Source organism: Cebus imitator, unplaced genomic scaffold, assembly GCF_001604975.1.
Source record: "Cebus imitator isolate Cc_AM_T3 unplaced genomic scaffold, Cebus_imitator-1.0 Scaffold434, whole genome shotgun sequence".
Classification (NCBI taxonomy): domain Eukaryota; kingdom Metazoa; phylum Chordata; class Mammalia; order Primates; family Cebidae; genus Cebus; species Cebus imitator.
The window spans coordinates 1,450,562-1,471,639 of record NW_016107749.1 but is presented as its reverse complement, the minus strand read 5'-3'; the positions used below and the strand labels follow the sequence as shown (position 1 = coordinate 1,471,639).

The 21,078-nt window shown below is 51.8% G+C and overlaps 1 protein-coding gene across 4 annotated transcripts in view; it reads right to left on the bottom strand.

Moving 5' to 3' along the window:
• Nucleotides 1–21,078, bottom strand: part of CABP1 (calcium binding protein 1) — an 84,631-nt gene that overhangs the window by 7,802 nt on the left and 55,751 nt on the right. Inside the window, exons 1-2 of one of the 4 annotated variants that reach the window (XM_037731954.1) lie at nucleotides 17,845–18,639; nucleotides 2,722–2,901 (exon numbers count right to left, since the gene is read on the bottom strand). In XM_037731954.1, the coding sequence (XP_037587882.1) occupies nucleotides 2,722–2,901; nucleotides 17,845–18,507 (843 nt within the window). In that variant the 5' untranslated portion in view covers nucleotides 18,508–18,639. Of the gene's footprint in view, nucleotides 1–2,721; nucleotides 2,902–8,553; nucleotides 9,283–17,844; nucleotides 18,640–21,078 lie in introns of those variants that run through there. The other 3 variants (XM_017510246.2, XM_037731955.1, XM_017510245.2) reach the window with 3 other exon arrangements.

The following is a 21,078-nucleotide window of genomic DNA, read 5'->3' as shown; positions in this document are numbered from 1 at the left end:
GGCGTCAGAACAGATGGCAGCGATATCTCCAAAGAGCAGGCCTGGTTGGTGAGGTGCCAGTTATCCCGGGCATGCCCAGGAGACAGACTGGCATGAAATGGATACAGGTGCCCAGCTGGACCTAGTTAGTAGACTCCAAAAGTGGCCTTCAGCATCCAACCTCCCCGCACGTTGCAGCTTTTGGGCAGGGAGAACACGAGGTAGGTGTGCCCATCCTGAAGAGGCTCACACAGGTATGGGCATACCTCTCGTGAACACAGACATGCAGGCATGCCACAGTGAGCGTGCGGCATCCCCACTGTGCACACAGGCCGTTCCAGCCAATGGGGTCAGGGTGGGTAGAGACAGCCACTCCAAACTGGCCCCAGGACAAAAGATGACGACATCAGAAAATGTGCAGATCATCTAGAAAGGGAAGGGCTGCTGAGTCACATCTCATGGGACAACTGGGTGCACAGGACTGAGAGCTCAGAGGTAGCTCTGTGTGGCAGGACAGTGTTGAGAGCGTGTGTGAGCTTGGAGGGAGCAGGCTGCAAGCTCCCAGCTCCACCAGGGTGGGGGTAGGAGTCACCTGAAGGGAGGCATGTCTCTGAGATGACTGCACGGACATTCACCTAAAAAGCTCACCATGGGCCAGGCATAGTGGCCCACAGCTGCAATCCCAGCACTTTGCGAGGCAAAGGCGAGAGGATCACTTGAAGCCAGGCGTTCAAGACCAGCCTGGGCAACATAGCGAGACCTCATCTCTACAAAAAAAGAAACTTTTTAAAAATTAGCCAAGCATGGTGGTGCGCACCTGTACTCCCAGCTACTCAGGAGGCTGAGGCAGGAGGTTTACTTGAGCCTGGGAGGTGGAGATTGCAGTGAGCCAAGACTGCACCAATGTGCTCCAGCCTGGGCAACAGAGTGAGACTCTGTCTCAAAAACAAAAAAACAAAAACAAAAAACAACAACAAAAAAGGAAGGGTAGGTCAGAGCCATTCCAACACAACCCCGTACGTTCCTAGATGTTCTTGAGTGACCAAAAGGGTGTTTTGTGCAATGGGTCATCCCAGCAGTCGGTGAAGGCAAGTGAGCAAGCACATGTGTGTACATGTACATGCACACTCCCTAGGACCAGCTACTGAGACCTAATAAATCCTTTCCCAAGCATCAGGCCTTAAGCAGCCTCCCACTTCTCCATGGCCCAGTTCTGCAGGACTCGGGAGGAACAGGCACTGCTGACCCCATGGCAGCCCCTTCCATTCTTCCGATATGCCCAGAATCCAGGAGGCAGCACAGCCAGGTGGCCCTTCATGGGGTGTGCCCGCCACCGGAGCTGGTCTGCTGAGTACTGAAGGCTGGTCCTTGGATCACACTCCCCATGCAGAGCAGTAGCGATGTGTGTTCTTTGCCCTGGAGTGGAGCCAGGGATGCCCACTGATGTGGCAGGGACTCATCAAGTGCAGCAACTCAGGGTCAGGTGGGAATAGGGTACGGGAACACTCCTTTCTCCCCAGTTCATGTGGTCAGGGAGAAGCACTTGGGCCCTAGAGGCAGACAGACCTGAGTATGAAGCTCAGATCTACTTTCTCAGGCAGCTCACTCTGTTCTCTGAGCCACAGTCTCCTCACCTGTAAAATGGGTTAACACCAGTACCCACCTCACAGGGCCTTATCATGCATTCAGTGAGACAAGCTATGTCAAGTGTTTAGCATGTGGCCTTCAATAAATGCAACCTACAAATGTTTACATCTATACCATCCTCATTATTCCTCTCTTCTCTTTATATATATTTTTTGAGACAGAGTCTCACTCTGTCACCCAGAGTGGAGTGCAATGGCGTGCTCTTGGCTCACTGCAACCTCTGCCTCCTGGTTCAAGTGATTCTCCTGCCTTAGCCTCCTGAGTAGCCAGGATTACAGGTGTGTGGCACCACACCTAGCTAATTTTTGTATTTTTAGTAGAGACAGGGTTTCACCATGTTGGTCAGGCTGGTCTCGAACTCCTGACTTCGTGATCCACCCACCTCGGCCTCCAAAGTGCTAGGATTACAGGTGTGAGCCACTGCACCCAGCCCTCTCTTTGACTATTTAGCTACTTGTAAAAAGCTGTCCAATTCAGAAGCTGCTAGCCACATGTGGCTATGTAAATTTGAGTTAGAATAACAGAAAACCCATAACTCAGTTCCTTAGTTGCACTAGCTACCTTTCAAGTGGTCAATAGCCACACGTGGCTAGTGGCTACTGTATGGGACAGCACGGGGTTTAGAATATGTCCATCATTGTAGAAAGTTCTACCGGATAGTGCCGGTATACAGAGTTGTTAGGAGAACAAGAGGCTCTTGAGTCCTGCTATCCAAGTGTGAATCCTACCTCTACCACCGACAAGCTGTTACCTTCAGCATGTGACCTCTGCAAGTCAGTTTCCTCATCTGCAAAATGGGGATGATAAAAGCACCCACCTCTTAGGGTTGCTCTGAGGCTTAAATGAGGCAATCCGCCAGCACACTAGGCACAGCGCTCACCTAGTAAGTGCTCAAAACAATGTATCTAATAGTATTATTATTTTGCTGGTGGATATGGACTCACACCAGCACTTTGTAGCCATGAATGGAAAACTTTGAGGATTAGATTCACAAGTTGGGGGCATGAGCTCTGTGTAGACCCCTTCTTCTTCCCAGCACCTCCTTGCGCCCTGTGAAGCCAAGTTCAGCAGGCTCCACCGGGCCAACTTACGTACAGGCTGCCTGTTCTCGGCGAAGCCCTTGCGCAGGAAAATGCAGGCAGGGCCCAGCAGGTTGTGCATGACGGCACAGTTCTGGGCCAGCGTCAGGAGCGGTCCCGGGAGCTCGGCGTCTGCCGCCAGCCCCTCCTCGCTTGTCTGCACCACCATGTAGCTGGTCTGTTCCTCCTGGAGCATCTTCAGCCAGCACCACGCAAATACAAAAGAGAGGCAAGGTGTCACCTCCCTGCCCAGCCTGGCTCCTGGTCCCAGGAGGGGCTTTCTGCAAGAGGACCCTGAGATTCCTGAGTGTGCATAGGCACAGGCATCAAATTGGTCCAACAGACAAAGTCTCCAGTCCTTGATGGAAACGGTGGTTCCAGGGAGAGCTTAATGTGATGTCCTCTGTGTGACACGTGCACACGTGCACACACACACACACACACATCACCCACATCACACATGCACACACATGTGCACACACACATGCATACATATGCACACATGCACACACATCACACATGCACACACATGTGCGCACACACACACTAGCACATCCATATGCACAGAATCACACACTCATGCACATGAAGAGACAGGAGCAGAGGGAGGCTTCCATTCTAACCACTAGGAGGTGTTCAGTCAGAGCCTAATGAAACAACATCCTTTCCCAAAATGCTCCCAGCATCCCAGTTCAATCAATCTTCAGGGCTGTCATTCCTCCCAGCTCCCAAATGGTACCCCAGCCAGATCCCCGCTAGAAGGCTGTGAGGGCAGTTGGAGCCAACAGTGTGGAGACCAGGCTTGGCTGGTCTGCCAGAATGTGGGTTGCAAATACAGGTGCCATTGCTGACACAAATGAAGCAGGCTGGGTGTGAGAGGTGGGGGCTGGGGCAAAGTGGAGATGGTGCCCCCGTCCTTTTTTGTGTGTGAGATGGAGTCTCACTCTGTAGCCCAGGCTGGAGTGCAGTGGCACGATCTCGGCTCACTGCAAGCTCTGACTCCTGGATTCAAGCGATTCTCCTGTCTCAGCCTTCCAAATCTCTGGGATCAATTACAGGCATCCACCACCACGTCTGACTTTTTTTTTGTATTTTCAGTAGAGATGGGGTTTCACCATGTTGGCCAGGCTGGTCTCGAACTCCTGACCTCGGGTGATCCTCCTACGTCAGGCTCCCAAAGTGCTGGAATTACAGGCATGAACCCCTGCGCCCGGCCTGAGATGGTGCCCCCTCTGAAGAGGTAGTACTACTTAACTGCAGCCCAGTGTAACCAGATCTGATTTAAAGCACGGGGTGGACCACACAAGGCACATCTGTAGGTAGGATTCCACCCAGTTTGTGATTTCAAGACTAGACACTCTGTTGTCATCCGCCAGTTCTCCTTTTCCTCCCTCCTGCCTTCGCTGGCTCCCTGCCTGGCCCAGAGGGTTGGACCTCTGGAGGCTAAGGCAGGGGGCCTTCTCTGCTTACCGAATATAGCTGTGCTCCCGGGCCCTGACCAACCCATCCTCCTCCCTGAAGGTTCCCACGCAGCTATAAAAAGTCAGCACTGCCCATAGACCTTCCTCTTAGGACATCCAGACACAACATTCATTTGTGCCCGGCCCCCAGGATGCCCAGTGCCTCCCAGAATCTAGCTCCTGCACTCTGCCTTCAGCCCAGAGCCTGCGTACCTTCCTTCAACGTGGGGGGTCTGGCTAGAGCAGGACTTTCCCAAGGAGTGACAGGAGCTGAAACCCTGGGACTGTCTGTCTGAAAACTGCAGGTCTGCACAGCTATCCTTCACCCTACCGCATTCTACTTGCAGCCAGATTCCTACAGGGCAAAGAAGGCCCTGCCTGGCTAGGCGCGGTGGCTCACGCCTGTAATCCCAGCACCTTGGGAGGCCAAGGCAGGTGGATCACAAGGTCAGGAGTTCAAGACTAGCCTGGCCAACATGGTGAAACCCTGTCTCTACTAAAAATGCAAAAATTAGCTGCCTGGAATCCCAGTTACTTGGGAGGCTGAGGTAAGAGAATTGCCTGAACCTGGGAGGTGGAGGTTGCAGTGAGCTGAGATCACGCCACTTCACTCCAGCCTGGGTGACAGAGCAAGACTCCGTCTCAAAAAAAAAGAAAAAAAAAAAGAAGGCCCTGCCTAGGAGAACATCCCAAGACCCCGGGGCAACCTGACCTTCCAGGCTGAGAAGCAGAACAATCTCCTGCCCACCCTGTTCTCTCCCCCTACCCCCTCAGGGCTACAGACCAAGACTCCCTTCCAACTTTCCAGGCCTAGAGAGGGTGGTGTAGTATTCTGGTTCCTCAAAGGGGAAGCAGCTACTCAGGTCGGAGGTGAAGGAACTCAGTCCCAGGGTCAAGTTTGATGAGTGCAATAAATGTCCATTTTAGGTGACCTCAGAACTTGAGGGATGTCAGATAGACCAAGGGCCCCTTCTGGTCTAATATCCCAAAGAGGTATGATTCAGAGCCTCGGCTGCACTCACTCAGACTCCTGGGACCTAGACTAGAATGAGGCAGAACAAGAGAGACCTTCCCATCTGGGAGAGTGAATCAAAGCATGCCTTAGATGACAGTGACTGGCCTAACCCCAGGAACCAGTCTCAGGAGATGTCTGCAGAGAGTCAATGTTTTTGTTTCTGGCTGAATCTTCTGCACTTGGCTCAGAGACAGCATAACCCAGGAAGGTGGGGAGGTAGCAGGTAGCACAGAACTCTAAGAGGCAGGCTGGGCACCGTGGCTCATGCCTGCTATTCAGCACTTTGGGAGACTGAGGCAGGTGGATCACCTAAGGTTGGGAGTTTGAAACCAGCCTGCCAACATGGTGAAACCCCATCTCTACTAAAAATACAAAAATTAGCTGGATGTGGTAGTGGGTGCCTGTAATCCCAGCTACTTGGGAGGCTGAGGCATGAGACTCACTGAACCCAGGAGGCAGAGGTTACAGTGAGCTGAGATTGCACCACTGCACTCCAGCTTGGGTGACAGAACAAAACTCCGTCAAAATAAATAAATAAACTTAAGAGGCAATTTAGCCTGCTGGCTTTGGGCTCCAACAGTCTTAGGGACAAATTCTGGCTCTGCCACTTGCTTGCTGTGTGACCTTAGGCAGGTCATTTCACCTCTCTGTGCTCCAGTTTCCTTCTCCATACCATGGGAGATGATCATAACTAATCACAGGATTCCTGTGACAAGTAAATGAGTTATACACATAAAGTGCTCTGCATGGTGCCTAGGGCATGGCAAGAGGAGGTGAATAAATAGAGTTGCCATAGTGATAGCAATGATGGCGAGGATGATGGTGGTGGTAGTGATGTAATTTAAGAGATGCTGGGTGCCAGAAGGCATCTTCTTCTGGCTGCTGAGGAAGTGGGAGAGCATCTGCCAATCAGGAGAGAAATGAGAAGGATGGAGAGGAATTCGCTCCCATGAAGAATGGAGCAGTGGTAGCTGGGGAATTTCCACTGCATCTCTTGATCATAATACTGCCTGGCACCAAGTTGCCCCAGAGGCTGCAATTCTTCTCCGGCCAATGATGGCACCTGACAGCACGGTCCTGCCCGGCTCTGAGCCTGGTGCAGGCTGCCTCTCACCATTTCCAGTTCCCCAGATACTGCTCAGGAAGCCAAGTGGGCAGTGGCCCATGGATCGACAATTTCTCCTGGCACCCAGGTGACGCCCCCTAAGTGTGACATGGCAACAGGAGGGGCAAGCATGCCTCATGACCTAACAGCTTTCTAATAACACAAGCCGGCCAAGAGAATGCGCGTCAAAGCTCCCTCTCGCTGAAGGTCTTCAAGGAGTAGCTGAATGAGGGAGCGCCTGGTGAGCGGGGAGGGGACTGATGTATTGAGCGGGAATTTGGACTAGATGACTTCTAAGGTCAGATCCAGAAATCTATGAATAACATTTCTGACAGCAGGAGAAAGAGATGGGCGGCCTCTCATAGAGGAAAAAATAAAAATAAAATGCCAGTTCTGATTTTACACAGACCAGGGTTTAAATCCCAGATCTGCTTCCTATTGACCATGTAAACTTAGGAAGGCTCTATCTTTGAGTCCAGCTTCTTTTTCAACAAAACAGCCAAAAGAACTACGTAGAGGAAAAGAGAAAATGAGATAACAAACATTAGTTATGTTGTATATACTTAGAAAAAAAGCAATTGTTAATACCATGATAGAAACATGAAATTGACTGCAGTAAGTTTATCTTTCCTCTCTTACTCTATAAACTCAGAATCTTTCCTATTTTCTGTTTCTCCTCCATCCCTCTTCTCTAAAAACCCAGAGGGGAAAAATTATGATTATGATGACAATAATACTAACCTTTATGAACTATGATATGCCGCACACTGTGCATAGCACTTTATTTCATTTTCAGAATCACCTTCAGAGGTGAATATTAGTATGCTCAATTGATGGATGGACAAGGGAATCGAGGAACAGAGAGGTTAAGTAAATTGTCTAAGGCCACATAGCCAGAAAGAGGAGACCTGTGTAGTCTGACTCTTAAGCATGCCATTGTGTAAGGGAAGATGGGTGGGACAGAAGGATAATTCTCATTCTTAAGTTCACTTCCTGAAGCTCTGACGAACCTATCACGAGGGCTAATTCAGATAAATTTCTGCTTCTCTGAAACCGCACGGAGGCCACTTCCGACGCAGAAGACTCCCCTAAGAAGATAACAGATTATGGGGGAGGTGTCCATGGAAGAAACAACAAGCCCTTGGAAGGATCCAAGGAACAGTGGAGATTAAAGGAATCTGATGTGAGCAGCTTAGCCAAATGACGAAGATGACAAGCAGAAAAGCCCAAATGTCCTAAATTGCGAGGCTGTTAAACTGACCCAGAAGAGAGGATGGGGCTGGGGACAGAGACGCCTATAGCTCGCCCGAGGCCATAGGTAAGTCACCTAACCCCTCCCACTGAATGTCAATCAAGTTCCTTGTCTGGAAAATGAAAGAGTTGGAGGAAAACATCCCCATCATTCCTTCTTCCTTTAAATAATATCTATGAGTCTCTTCTATGGCCTAGCTACAGAGTGCTAGAAAAACAGGCAAAGCCCACCTAACCCAAAGCCCTACAGGTGCAAGCCCAGCCTTGCATGAAAGTTGCTTTAGAGATGATTATTTTCTTTCCAAAAGGAATTCTTGCAAAAACAAAACAAAAAAAAAAAAAAACCCAAGTGTATGAGCGATAAAGCCACTAAAGAAAGTGACTTATATACACCCGTTGCTCAGTATATCTCCTGAGCAGCCTGCTTCTTAATGGAAAAACTCCTGGGCCCTAAAACCAGTCAGGTCCTATTTGAGATGCTCTGACTTAAGAATGATTGTGGCAGAAGAGGATATACTCTGTTTGGTTCCTTTCAGTAGCAACAGGATCTACCTCAAATCCATGATCCTGAAGGCTTTGAGGGCATCAGAGAGGGTCACAGACCCGCAAAGGATATGAGTGAGCCCCTGGCCTTGCTGCTGAGAAGGATCTTCAGATCCTGCCAGTTTTAAGGGACATGGCCAGTCCCTTGAATGACAAGGGTGCCAGTCAAGTTCACTGACATCTTAAGGATCCACCCTTTTCATTTGACATCCCAGAAACCCCAAAGCTACACAGTTTCTTTCCTAAGCCCTGTGCAAATTCCCGAACACAGTTTCACCACACCCCCACGCCCAAAGCCTGGGACATAGAACGGTAAAAGGAGGGTGTCTGGGGTAGGAGCAGGGAGGCAGCTCTGGGCAGAAACCCTGGGAAAGGTAGCAAGCTCCAGCCACCCCTTCTGTGCCCAACCTCTGGGGCAGATGGTGAGATACCCCCAATCCCCAGTCCCAGATCTTGGGAACTCCAGAAACATACCTTCCTTGAGAGATTTCTCAGTGGAGACTTGACACAGTTGCCCATCCTAAGTTGAGGCAGCCTCTCTTTGGATCCCCAGGTCCATGAAGGAGGCTCCTGGGGGGGCGAGGGACCTCCGTCCCAGTCTCTGCCAACCCCAGCCTCCCTCCGTCTGTGCCGTTCTTCCTCCAGGACGGATGTGAGCCCTCTCTCGCGCGCGTGCTCTCTTACTCGTCTGCCTGCTCCTGCTCTGTGATTTTTTTTTTTTTTTGGTGGATTGTGTGTTTGTGTGTGGGTTTAACTTTCTGGGCACTTTCTTAAGAAGATGAAAGCAGAAGGGGCGAGTGCAGGGCACAGGGAAAATCACCTGGAGAGCTGACGGCAGAGAGCAGCGAAGCTGGAGAAGGCTGCCGGATCAGCTACATCAGATCAGCACTCAGTCCTCTCTCTGGTTCTCTCCCCTTCTCTTGGCCCCTCCTTTCCCTGCTGCCAAATCTGCAGGGAGATGGCCTCAGGGAGGGGGGCCCAGAATGGCAGCTGCGGCTGGGAATTAGGCCAGCAGGCCCAGAAAGGGAAGCTGGCTAGTTTGGATCCCCGAAGCCAGGGTGCCTGCCGCAAAGCCCTCAGCCTTGTGTGTGCACACACGCGCATGCACACACACACACGCATGCACAAGCACACACACATGCACACACACGCACACATGCACACACAAGCACCCAGGGAGATGCATGCCCCTTCCAAAGAGCAGTGAGCTGGACAAGCACTCACTGCCCCTGGCAATTCCAACTGCATTGAGAGCTGCGGCTCCAGTCGAGGGCCTGGGAGGTCTTGTGACGTCTCCATTATGCTCCATTTTTCACACTTGTCTTGTCACTGAAATGGGACAAGGCTCGGGGGCTGGCAGTGCAGATGGGCCAACAGTCAGATCAGATCCTTCTGCTCTGTGTGCAATCTCTCCGACTCAAAGGAAACCAGGAGATGGCCCTGAGGGCAGCATGACAGAGGCAGCGCAGGCTCTCAGGGCATGAGCAAGGTCTCTTGAACCTCCTCCTCCTCGCCCCATCTCATCCGGAGCGAAGACCTCTCCCCAGCTTCCTTGGGGTGCCAAGCAGGGAAGCAGCCCTTTCCAAAGCACTCTTCGAGGTCCCACAGCTGGAGCTTTTCAGGTGACTGGCTCTTCCTCATCCCTCCAGGGTCTGGCTTTGATATGAATTCATCTCATGCCTCAGAGGTCCCATTTGAGACCTACAGCCCCAGCCCGATTCCCCGAGTTCAAGTGTCCCTGTTTTCTGCATCCAGCTTTTCCCAGCAGGGGGCACCAGAGATAGGCTGGAAGCAGAACTCCTCCCTGGCCCCCAGTGCAGCTGATTCTTGCACCCGTAGCTCAGTTTTCAGCCCGGAGAGCCTCCTTTCCCAGGAACTTTTGTCCCGTTTGGGGCGGCTGCTCAGAACTCCCGTTAGGGAATATGGGTGGGGACACTGCCCAGAGGGTGTTCATGCCTGGGGAGCTGGGAAGGAGGTCTCTGGAGAACTCCTTGACATCCCGGGTGCTGCAACTGACAACCACGCAATGGTTTAATCAGGGGAGTTACTCAGCAGCCTTGTTTGGGCCAAACCTCTGGAGGGGGAGATGGAGGAGGAGGAGCCTGGGGGGCGGGTATTGATGACTAAAGAACAGAGAAGAGGGTGATGATGCATGTCTCGTGGAAACAGCATGAAGGAAGCAGGCCCAGGCAGGGGTCTGGGTCAGCGGACTCCAATGAATGGAAAGGACGGGGAGGTCTGGGGTTGAGTATAGCTCTACCAGCTTCTTTTTTTCTTTCCTTCTTCCCTTTTTTTTTTTTTTTTTTTGGATACAGAGTGTTGGTCTGTTGCCCAGGCTGGAATGCAGTGGTACAATCTCCATCACTGCAACCTCTGCCTCCTGGGTTCAACCAATTCTCCTGCCTCAGCCTCCCGAGTAGCTGGGATTACAGGTGTGCACCACCATGCCTGGCTAATTTTTGGTAGAGATGGGGTTTTGCCACGTTGGACAGGCTGCTCTTGAACTCCTGACCTCAGGTGATCTGCCTGCCTTGGCCTCCCAAAGTGCTGGGAGTGAGTTACTGCACCCAGCACTGCCAGCTTCTGACTAGGTGGCTGCCTTCCATTCCTGAGCTTCAGTTTCCTCCACTGGAAAATGGGGCTTTCCCTAGCTTGCTTATATAGCACATATGGGAAAGTGTGAGACGCTGAATAGCTACTGGATCAGTAATTATTTAAATGGAAGAAGTATCATTTGTCCATTGTAGAAATGTCAGACACTGTGTTTGGCTCTGGAAAGGTTGTGGGGGGATAAGATAAACACAGTTCCTGACTTCAGGGAGCTTATGTTCTAGCAGGTGGGCAGGAGAGATTAGAGCTGGGAACATGGTTATTTGATTACATTTCAGATAAATGCTATGAAGGGAAAATGCAGAAATTCTGAGAATGTGAATGAGGAGACTCTGTCTGAGTCTAGGGGGATCAGGAGAGACTTGTAGGCAAAATCTAGAAAACAGACCATATAGGCTCCTTTGAAACAACAGTGCTCATTAGGGACCCCAGAGGGAATCTCAGGTTAAGGTCCAGGTGTGAATGGATGGATATATATAAAGGCCAAAACAGCACGGTGAAGAGCAGAGATTCTCAATGCTGGCTGTAGACTGGCATAACTGGGGAGCTTCCCCAGGAATTCTGACTTAATTCTATCTTCGATGGGCACTGGGCATCGGGTTTGCTTAGTACTCCAGGTAATTCTAACCCACAGACAGCATTGGGAACCACTGATCTAGAGGTTAAGAGCTTGCGGCCACGTGCAGTGGCTCACACCTGTAATCCCAACACTTTGGGAGGCTGAGGTTGGGGGGGGATCACCTGAGGTCAGGAGTTCAAGGCCAGCCTGGCCAACATTGTGAAACCCTATCTCTTACTACAAAAAATACAAAAATTAGCCAAGCGTGGTGGTGGATGTCTGCAGTCCCAGCTACTTGGGAGGCTGAAGCAGGAATATCCCTTGAGCCTGGGAGGTGGAGGTTGCAGTGAGCCGAGATTGTGCCATTGCACTTCAGCCTGAGCAACAGAGCAGGATTTTGTCTAAAAAAAAAAAAAAAAAAAAAAAAAAAACTAGCTTGGACAGCAGAGTCATGCCAACTTGAGTTCAAATCATGTCCTGGGCCGGGCACAGTGGCTCACACCTGTAATCCTTGGAGGCCAAGGCAGTAGGATCATTGAGCCCAGGAGTTCGAGAGCAGCCTGGACAACATAGTGAGACCCAGTCTCTATTTAAAAAAAAAAAAAGAAAAATGTTGTCTGCTACTTAGTAACCATGTGACCTAGAGGATATGTTAATCTTTCTCGGCTTCAGTTTCTCCATTTATAAAATAGGGAGTCTAATAGCACCTCCCACAGGGCTTTTGTGAGGAGCTAATGAGATAATACATGCAAAGGGCTTGGCACTGTGCCAAGCATCTAGAACGCACCCTCTTTTCCTGCCCAGCATTGGTCTTAAAGGGCCAAGTGTGCCATCCATTTGTTCAGCAGGGCATCCACTCAGTCAAATCTGGTGGCTCCTGCCCCCTGCAGGCCAGTCCAGGCATAGCACCCACTTGTCGACCTTGGGATATGCCTCTGTCCTTGGAAACAGGAGACAGCAGCCGGCAAAACCTGGACCCTATGGAAAATCACACACTTTGAAGAAATCCCATCCTGCTTTGGGGGCAGGTGTAGGAGCTGATACTAGCTTGAGGTTTAAGGATAGCAAGAGATCCAGGGATTTCGATGTGCTTAAAAGCTTACTTAAGCTAACTTGAGCTGGGCAGGTAGGCAGGAGGGACAGATGGCTCAGCCCTCAGCAGGAAATTTTAAAAGGGCTGAACAGCTGGGTATGGTGGCTTATGCCTATAATCCCAGAACTTCAAGAGGCTGAGGTGGGAGGATCATTTGAGGTCAGGAGTTCAAGACCAGCCTGGGCAACATAGCAAGACCCCATCTCTATTAAAAATTTTAAAATTAGCCAGGTGTGGCAGCTGTGCCTCTAGTCATAGATACTCAGGAAGCTGGGGCAGGAGGATCACTTGAGCCCAGGAGTTCAAGGCTGCAGTGAGCCCTGACTGCACCCTGCACTCCAGCCTGGGTAACGGAACAAGACCTTGTCTCTTAAAAAAAAAAAAAAAAAAAAGGCAACAACAAACAACCAAAAAAACGCTAAATAGTGGAGGCTTCCTGTAAGGAGTGAAGCATGGCCCCACCTCCCATCTCTATCCACTGTGGCAGCAGCCCATGAGCCTCCAGAACCCCTACTTTAAGTGCTGGAATGGAATAATAGGATCAGAAGGATGAGAAGGATAAACTCATTGCTGATTATTCCTGATTAGGAGGGAGACTGGCCTTTGGCCCTGGTCAGTTCTATCACCAGCATTTGAACTTGGATGACAGCCCGGTGCTAAGACACTCAGGGAAAGTGGGACTGTAACATGAGAGGTGCTTTGCAGATGCTTCTGACGAACAGGGAACACACTTATGTGACTTCCCACCAAAGCAGCACGGCACATACAGAACAGGCAGGTATTTTTGGAGACAGGCAGACCACAATTCTCAGCACAGTCCTGCCACCTACTTATTTACTTATTTTTAGAGACAGGGTCTCACTCTGTCACTCAGACTGGAGTACAGTGGTGCAATCATAGTTCACTGCAGCCTCAAACTCCTGGGCTGAAGCGATCCTCCTGACTTGGCCTCCCAAAGTGCTGGGATTACGGGTGTAAGACACTACACCCAGCCCTGCCATGTACTTACTGTGTGACCTTTGGACAAGTCACTTCCTCTCTCTTGAGGCTTATTTCTTTTTTTTTTTCCAGACAGAGTCTCACTGTCATCCAGACTACAGTGGCACAATCAGCTCACTGCAACCTCCACCTCCTGGGTTCAAGCAATTCTCGTGCCTCAGCCTCCCAAGTAGCTGGGATTACAGGTGCCCGCCAACATATCCGGCTAAATTTTGTATTTTCAGTAGAGACAGTTCTCACTACGTTGGCCAGGCTGGTCTCAAACTCCTGATCTCAAGTGATCCGCCTGCCTTGGCCTCCCAAAGTGCTGGTATTACAGACATGAGCCACTGCACCTGGCCAAGCTTTCCTCATTTCTAAAATTGTAGGGTGTGGAGTGAAGACGCTGTGAAGGTCAGGAGAAGACACTTTGTCCACTGTGCAGTGGGCTCTAGACTGAGGGCTCAAGTGCTCATTGTTGTCTCTCAAAAACAGCTGGAGGCAAAGGCCAACCTCCTGGAGGACTCTCACTGAACTGACTCCAAGCCATTCCTATCACCTGTAACTGATGTTAACCACAAGCTGACCTTCACTTTCCCTCTCCCCAGGCCCCAGAGAAAGGCAATAGGGGCCCCAGGCCCTCTCAGAGAGAAGGAGGGAGACACTTGACTGGAGCAAGAGTGAGGAATAGACACAGCCCTATCCTGGGAACATAGACTTAGTGCAATTAAATCCATGACCCAAACCACCATGGACTCTCCCCATCTAAACCACAGGAACTGGCCAGACGCAGTAGCTCATGTCTGTAACCCCAACGCTTTGGGAGACTGAGGCAGGCGGGTCACTTGAGGTCAGGAGTTCGAGACCAGCCTGGCCAACAAGTGAAACCCCATCTCTACTAAAAATATAAAAATTAGCTGGGTGTGGTGGTGGACACCTGTAATTCCAGCTATTTGAGAGGCTGAGGCATGTGGATGGCTTGAATCTTGGAGGTGGAGGTTGGAGTGAGCTAAGATCATGCCACTACACTCCAGCCTGGGTGACAGAGTGAGACTCTGCCTCAAAACAAACCAACCAACCAACCAATCAACCAACCACAGGAACTAAGGAAGCCCCTAAGTCCAGAGGCTGGGTGATACCATTCATTCATTCATTCCTTCATTAAATACTGTGATCCTGCTATGTGCAGAGCAGTATGGGAACAGGGATACACTTTCCATGTTGGAAGACATGTTTCCATAACTGGAAAAATGGGAAGGATGGGACAGGGCTGTGGGTTTTATCCACATTTGCCTTCTGCACGAGGCATGTTTCTTCTCAAGTTCAGGGTAAAGAGCAGAAAGCCTGTTTCTTAAAATAGTCTTCTAATACCCAAAGCTTTACGTCATCATTCCACTGCTGAGTTAATTTCTGACATCACATCTTCTCTAGGCAGCTGGGTGGCATGCCCTTAGCTGGCCACAAAGAGGGAGTAGGGAAGATCCTTTGACAATCAGCTCCTTCCCATAATAGCTGTCCTCACCTGGCTCAGAGTCAGCTTTCAAAGTACCTTACGCATGCCCTCAGTCAATTACTCTATTAATAACAGCAATAACATTAATGAAGGCTGCCCTTTATCCAGCACCCACTACGAGCCAGGCATTTGATATCCTTAATCTTGTGTAAGCCTTGTAATAACTGCAAAGCAGTTTTTGTCAATCTCCTTTTTGGATGAAGAAACCAAGACCAGGGAGAGAAAATAACATGCCCAAGGTCACAGAGATTGAAAATGACAGAGCCAGCTTTGGAACTTGCATCTCTGCTATCTCCCAAGCCTCCATTCCACGCCTTAGCCTCTAAACTGTGTGGCCTCCATGCATATGCAATAAGGTTGCTCTGTGAGGTCACGGGAGAACCTTCATCCCTGTTTCCTTTAAGGTAAGAATTCATCTTGGTGCTTTCAGAGTCAGTCTGAACCCTGGCTCTCTGAGACCCTCTTACAAATGAAAACGAAAAAGACCTCGGTAGTTAATCAACAATAACCACAACAAGAGTAATAACTAACACTGATAGAGTTAGGATGGGCTCTGCGCCAGACCTGGGCTAAGCTCTCTCTATCTCTCCACATCTCATTTAATCTCCCAAACGCCCTGATGATCCCTATATTGCAGGTGAAGACATAGAACTTGGCCAGGCATGGTGGCTCATGCCTGTCATCTTAGCACTTTGGGAGGCTGAAGCAGGTGGATCACTTGAGCCCAGGAGTTCCAGACTGCCCAGACAACATAGTGAGACCCTGTCTCTATTACAAAAAATATTTTTTTGAAAGAGAAATGGACTTAATGAGGTTAAACAATTCAATTAAAAACAAATGGAACTTGGGGAGACATGAAAAATATACTTCCCCGGGGCTATATTTTGTCCTAAGCAGATCTTAACTAAAAGTTTCTCTATTCAGAACCCCATCTGCCTTCTCTTGGTTCTGACCCTGTCTCTGAGGACAGAAATCTCAATACGGAGAAAAGAGAAGAAAAGATGAATTCCTCTCTGTCACGGGAGACTGGAGGCTCTGACACAAAAGTCCCAGCCTGGGTTTGTTGTTTTTGCTGCTCACGTAGATGACTTAGTGGTGTCAGATGGGAGCCCAAACGGAATATTCTGGGCTTTAAAGTAAAAGCCCGCAGCTCTGAGAAGCATGAGTTTCCAGAGGGAGGTAGTAAATATTTGATGGGAACTTCCAGCTCCTCCTGACTTAGGTGACCCTGGTGACATTTCAGAACACTGGGCTGCAGAATTCATTTAATGATTGAGAAATGAGGAGAAACAAAAGCATGTAGCTGCAATGCTCAGAGCTCAGAAAGGGCTCATGTAGGCAAATTCTGCAAGACAGGAAAGAAAGGGCTTTTTTTTTTAGGAGCTGAGTCAGATCAGCAGCAAACTGAGTAACCAGAAAGTGTATGCTTCTAGGCCAATGACCTACCCTTCCAAACTGCTAGGCACAGCCAGGGCCCTGGCTATCTGGTTCACTGTTGTCTTCCTGGTGTCTAGCAAATGTCTGAACGAACCAACCACAGGAACTAAAGAAACCTCTGAAGGTCTCCTTAATAAGTGCTCAAGAAATATTTGAGAAATGAATGAATTGGTATCACCCATTCAACAACACAGCGTTCCTGCTGCCACCCAGCCCCAACCACTGGTGCCCTGACAGCCTACACCTCCTCACTAACACAAACCACTGCAATGAATTCCCCTGACACATAGCCTCACTAACTCTCACAGCTCTGCATCCAAATCTCTACTCCAGAGAACTATTTCCAGCTAACTTGGCTAACGAGGGCTCCCTGCAGGAACAAAGCCACACACCGCTGCCCTATGGCCCCACCACAGCAGCCCCGCACAACCCAAATCGATGTGTAGCTGCCTTCATGTCAGACCTCCACCAGCAACAGCCACTGCGGAGTAGTATTTTGAAAAGAGATGTGCAGATCTGATGCAAAACACACAGGGCCTCCTTGGAATCCCGATCCAGTGCGGCAAGCCAGGAGCTCGAAGCGGCTTCCTGCTAGATCTTAGCACAGAAAGGCGCAGGCCCCCGTTTCCGTACAAACCATGCAAACACTCTAATCAGACCTCTGCATGACACCTCTCCGCGGCTGCCACAGAACTGTCTCAAACCTGTGCCAATGAGTTTGACTTGATTACAGACTCTGAACTAGGGGAAAGCCTGGCTTTCCTCCCTTCTGCCGAGCCTGTCTCCCCAGCAGCACAGCCCCAAGCTGTAGACCTGGACTGTGACTACGGAGCAGCTTTTAAAAGGCAGGTGTCCAGGCGCCAGGGACTCTTGAGGGAGAGCCCTGGGGGAACTACTGATGGCCTCTTCGTGGCCCTTCTGATCCTTCCAATGGCATCCCTGGAGTGACAGCTTCCTTAAACCACTCCAAAGTTTCAGTGTGAGCCACAGCTCTGCTCGCCCCTCCATGCCTACCCAGACACCTCTTCTCTTTCCTCATATTTTTGAATCTCCTAACTTTTCCCAGGCCTTCAGGGACATGATAGGCAGTGGCTAGCGTCCCTCACCCTAAGTAAGTCTGTGTTCTCTGAGGTCCTCTCTCTTGACCCCTATACTCCAAACCGCTTGCTCTCCTGAGTCGCACCCTGGCGGTCCTGGCCAGAGGCCAGAGGAGTGGATTTGGCGCCACCTGCTCGGAGCACCCCTCGCTCGGAGCGCCCCTCCTCGACCCCCGCGAATCCAGGAGGGTCGTAGAGGTCGCTCCCTTCCAGAACTGGCGGGTTCCGGCAGGTGTGAGAGAAGCCAGGCGGGGACGCCTCGCCCCAAGAGGCCCGGAGCGTGGACAGCGCACAGGGTGCTGAACCAGGCATAGGAGGAGGAGTGCCGGCAAGGGCGCTGGCCCCGGGAGGACGAGGTGAGCCGAGGTGTGACCCGTGGGGGCCGCGGGCCGCGGGAGGAGGCTGTGGACGCGCAGCCACGGCCGGCAGGGTCCCGAGCGCCTTTCCCCGGAGCGCTGGCGGGAGGCGCGGCCCTTACCTGGCCGAAGGCGGAGCTGAGCATGGGGTGCAGCCGGTGGAGGAACGGGTCCGCCTCGGACGCAGCGGCTGGAACGGAGTCTCCGCGGCCCGGGGCTCGCAGAGAGCCCCGGGGGCCGAGCGCCGGGGACAGTCCCCGTTCCTCCCCATCCCGCCTGCGGGCCGGCGGCAGCGGCGACGACGGCGAAGGTCGGGATGCCGCAACCGGCAGCGCCTCCCGGGGCCTGCAGTGCGCCTGGGGGAGCCGTGGGCTCCCCCATGCGCCCTCCCCTCGTGGCACCGGCCGGCACAGGGGCCTCCGCGAACTGGGGTCCCCGGACGACTGCGGCGTCCCCGGGCAGGAGCCGGGCAGCCGGCGGCTGGGCAGCCCCGGGTCCCGGGCAGGGCCGTGGCGTGGAGCCCGGCTGCCCCCGCTTGCCGCCGCCGCCGCCGCCGCCGCCGCCGCCTTCAGCAGCGACGTCTTGGACTCGCTTTTGGCGATGTGCGAGCTCATCACGGCGGGGCCCGCGCTCGCATGGCCCGGCGGGGGCGGCGCGGTGCGGCGCGGCGCGGGGCCCCCGGCGGGCAGAGAATGGGGCGCCCGGCGGGAGCCGAGCCCGAGGACGTGCTGGAGGCGGGCGCCGTCCCCCGGCCGCTTAAATGCGGCCCCGTCGCCGCCGCCCATGTGACAGCGCAGCCTCTACGCCCGGAGCCCGGAGCTCCCGGCGGCTGGCGGTGCAGATCTGGGGGCGCTGCCGGCTGTCCCCGGAGAGCCCACCCCCGGCTCCCCGGCGGCCCAGGTACCGCCGCGCCCCGCCCCTTGCCCCGCCCCGCCCTGGGAGAGCCCCGCTTCCAGGCGGCCCCTGGCGGCGAAGGGGACGCAGCAGCGTGGAGCAGGAGCGCAAGGAGGGAAGGGGCTTGGCAATGGGCCCCAAAGAGGCCAAGACCCCGGGAGCGCCGGCAGCACTCTTTATCACGCTGCGAGGAGGCTCCTGCCGAGCCCCGGAACCGCCCGAGCCTCCAGAAATGCAGGCAGGGTGCACTCCCCAGGGTGTGCAACTTTGGCAATGAGGACCAGAGGTCCAGGGAGAACTGGAGACCCGAAGAGCACGAAGGCGCTCTATGACACCACTGCCTACAAACGCAGGGGCCGGAACGCTATGCAGGACACTGCGGGGAGGAAAGGCTTCATCCACTCCGTGGGGGGCTGCCTCCACCCCCAGTACCGTGCGGGGGACTAGGACGACCCTGGTAAGTCAGCCTCAGGATATCAGTTCTCAGAATAGAAGAGAAGCCGGGTCTGGACAGCACCTGATGATGGTCAAGTCTCAGGTAGGACCCATTTGCTGCCCCTCCAGCTCCTGTCCCCTCTTTCACCTTCATGCCTTTCTAAATGCTAGAGAAATTCCTGCACTTGGTGCGCAGCCAGGGAGCCTCCCAGGTCTGAGCTGAATTTCAAATCCCAGCTCTGCCACCTACCATCTGGGTAACTTGGGCAGGTGTCATCAACCTCTTTGAGCCTTGTTCTCCTCGTCTGTAAAATGCAGATGATAAGCATAACTAATTTCTTGGTAACAGCAGATGATACCACGTACACAAAAGGCCTAGCCCAGTGCTTAGACAGGGCACCATCCAGTTAAGTCAGTTCCCTTCCCTCTGTGCCTCATGAGGCCCCATCTACCACTCTGCTTTAGTATCTGGTGTTTAAGATTTGCAGGAGACTGGAGAGGTTCTCCCAGGCTCTCCCTGTTCTGGTCCCTGGCCCCAGTGCCATCCACAGTCTGGTCACTGCTCAGCCTCATTAAAAGGATACACGAGGCCAGGCGCAGAGGCTGATGCCTGTAATCCCAACACTTTGGAAGGCCGAGGCCGGCGAATCACTTGAGGTCTGGAGTTTGAGACCAGCCTGGCCAACTTGATGAAACCCCGTCTCTACTAAAAGTACAAAAATTAGCCAGGCATGGTGGCAGGCGCCTGTAATCCCAGCTACTCGGAGGTATGAGAATCGCTTGAACCCGGGAAGTAGAAGTTGCAGTGAGCCAAGATTGGGTCACTGCACTCCAGCCTGGGCACTGGGAGACAGAGTGAGACCCTCTGGCAAAAAAAAAAAAAAAAAAAAGAAGAAGGATACAGAAACAGATTGCCAATATTACACTTCCCTCATGCCAGGGGTTCATCCTTCTCTGCACTGTCTGCTTCTTTTACACTTACCCATAGGCAAGGAATTAAGGAAAATGGGATGGGCTGGGAAAGCAACTACCCAGAGGCTAAAGTGAACTAGGGAAGTGTGGCAAATTGTTCCCCAGATCAGCTACCGTTAAGGGACTGAACTGCCATATCAAAGCCACTCATGTTCCTAAAGCCCAAATCCTGAAGCAGGCCGGGGCGCTGCAGCCCTGAAGGCTCATTGCAGGGTGCGCTGGGATATACAGGGTGCGCTGGGATATGCAGGGTGCGCTGGGATATGCAGGGTGTCATGAGTCCACCCTTTGAGTTTGAGGTCAGTCAATGTCTTAGCTGTTCCAGCCCTCAGAATAATCAGTGTTTGGCAGGATTAAAAACAAAGGCACATTCAATATAAATGACAGGAGATAAAGAACTTTATCAGAATCCCTCAGGAGCAGATGAGAGGCAGAGGACTGCCGGGTATTCTAAATCCCTGCTGTGCCACTCTTGGTAACCTTTCTAAAATGCCTAAATATTTTTGGGCAAGACCTCGGTCACCAACTAGTTGCTGAAAAACTGAAGAATCTGAGTATGTTACCTGTGATTAGAGTAAATAAATAAAAACGATGGCATGAAGCAAATGGATGAAATGCCTGCACTCAATATCCCAGATAATCCTGGATGTGCACCAGGATTCCATTTCATTTGTAAAATGTATTAATTTGGTCACTTATTTAATGACTGTGTATACAACCAGGCACTGCATTAGGCATCTTGGATACAAAGATTGATCCATTCATTCAACAAATAATTGAGTGCCTGTTATCTGTCAGGCACTGTTCTAGGTGCCAGGGATATGGTAGCCAGCAAAATGGTCTCTATCCTCAGCGACAAATAAACAAATAAATAAATGCATGGAAAAGTAATAGTGACAAACTGGTGCTCAAGAAAGGTGCCATAAAGCACCTGTTTTAGGCCGGGCGCAGTGGCTCAAGCCTGTAATTCCAGCACTTTGGGAGGCCGAGGCGGGTAGATCACGAGGTCAAGAGATCGAGACCATCCTGGTCAACATGGTGAAACCCCGTCTCTA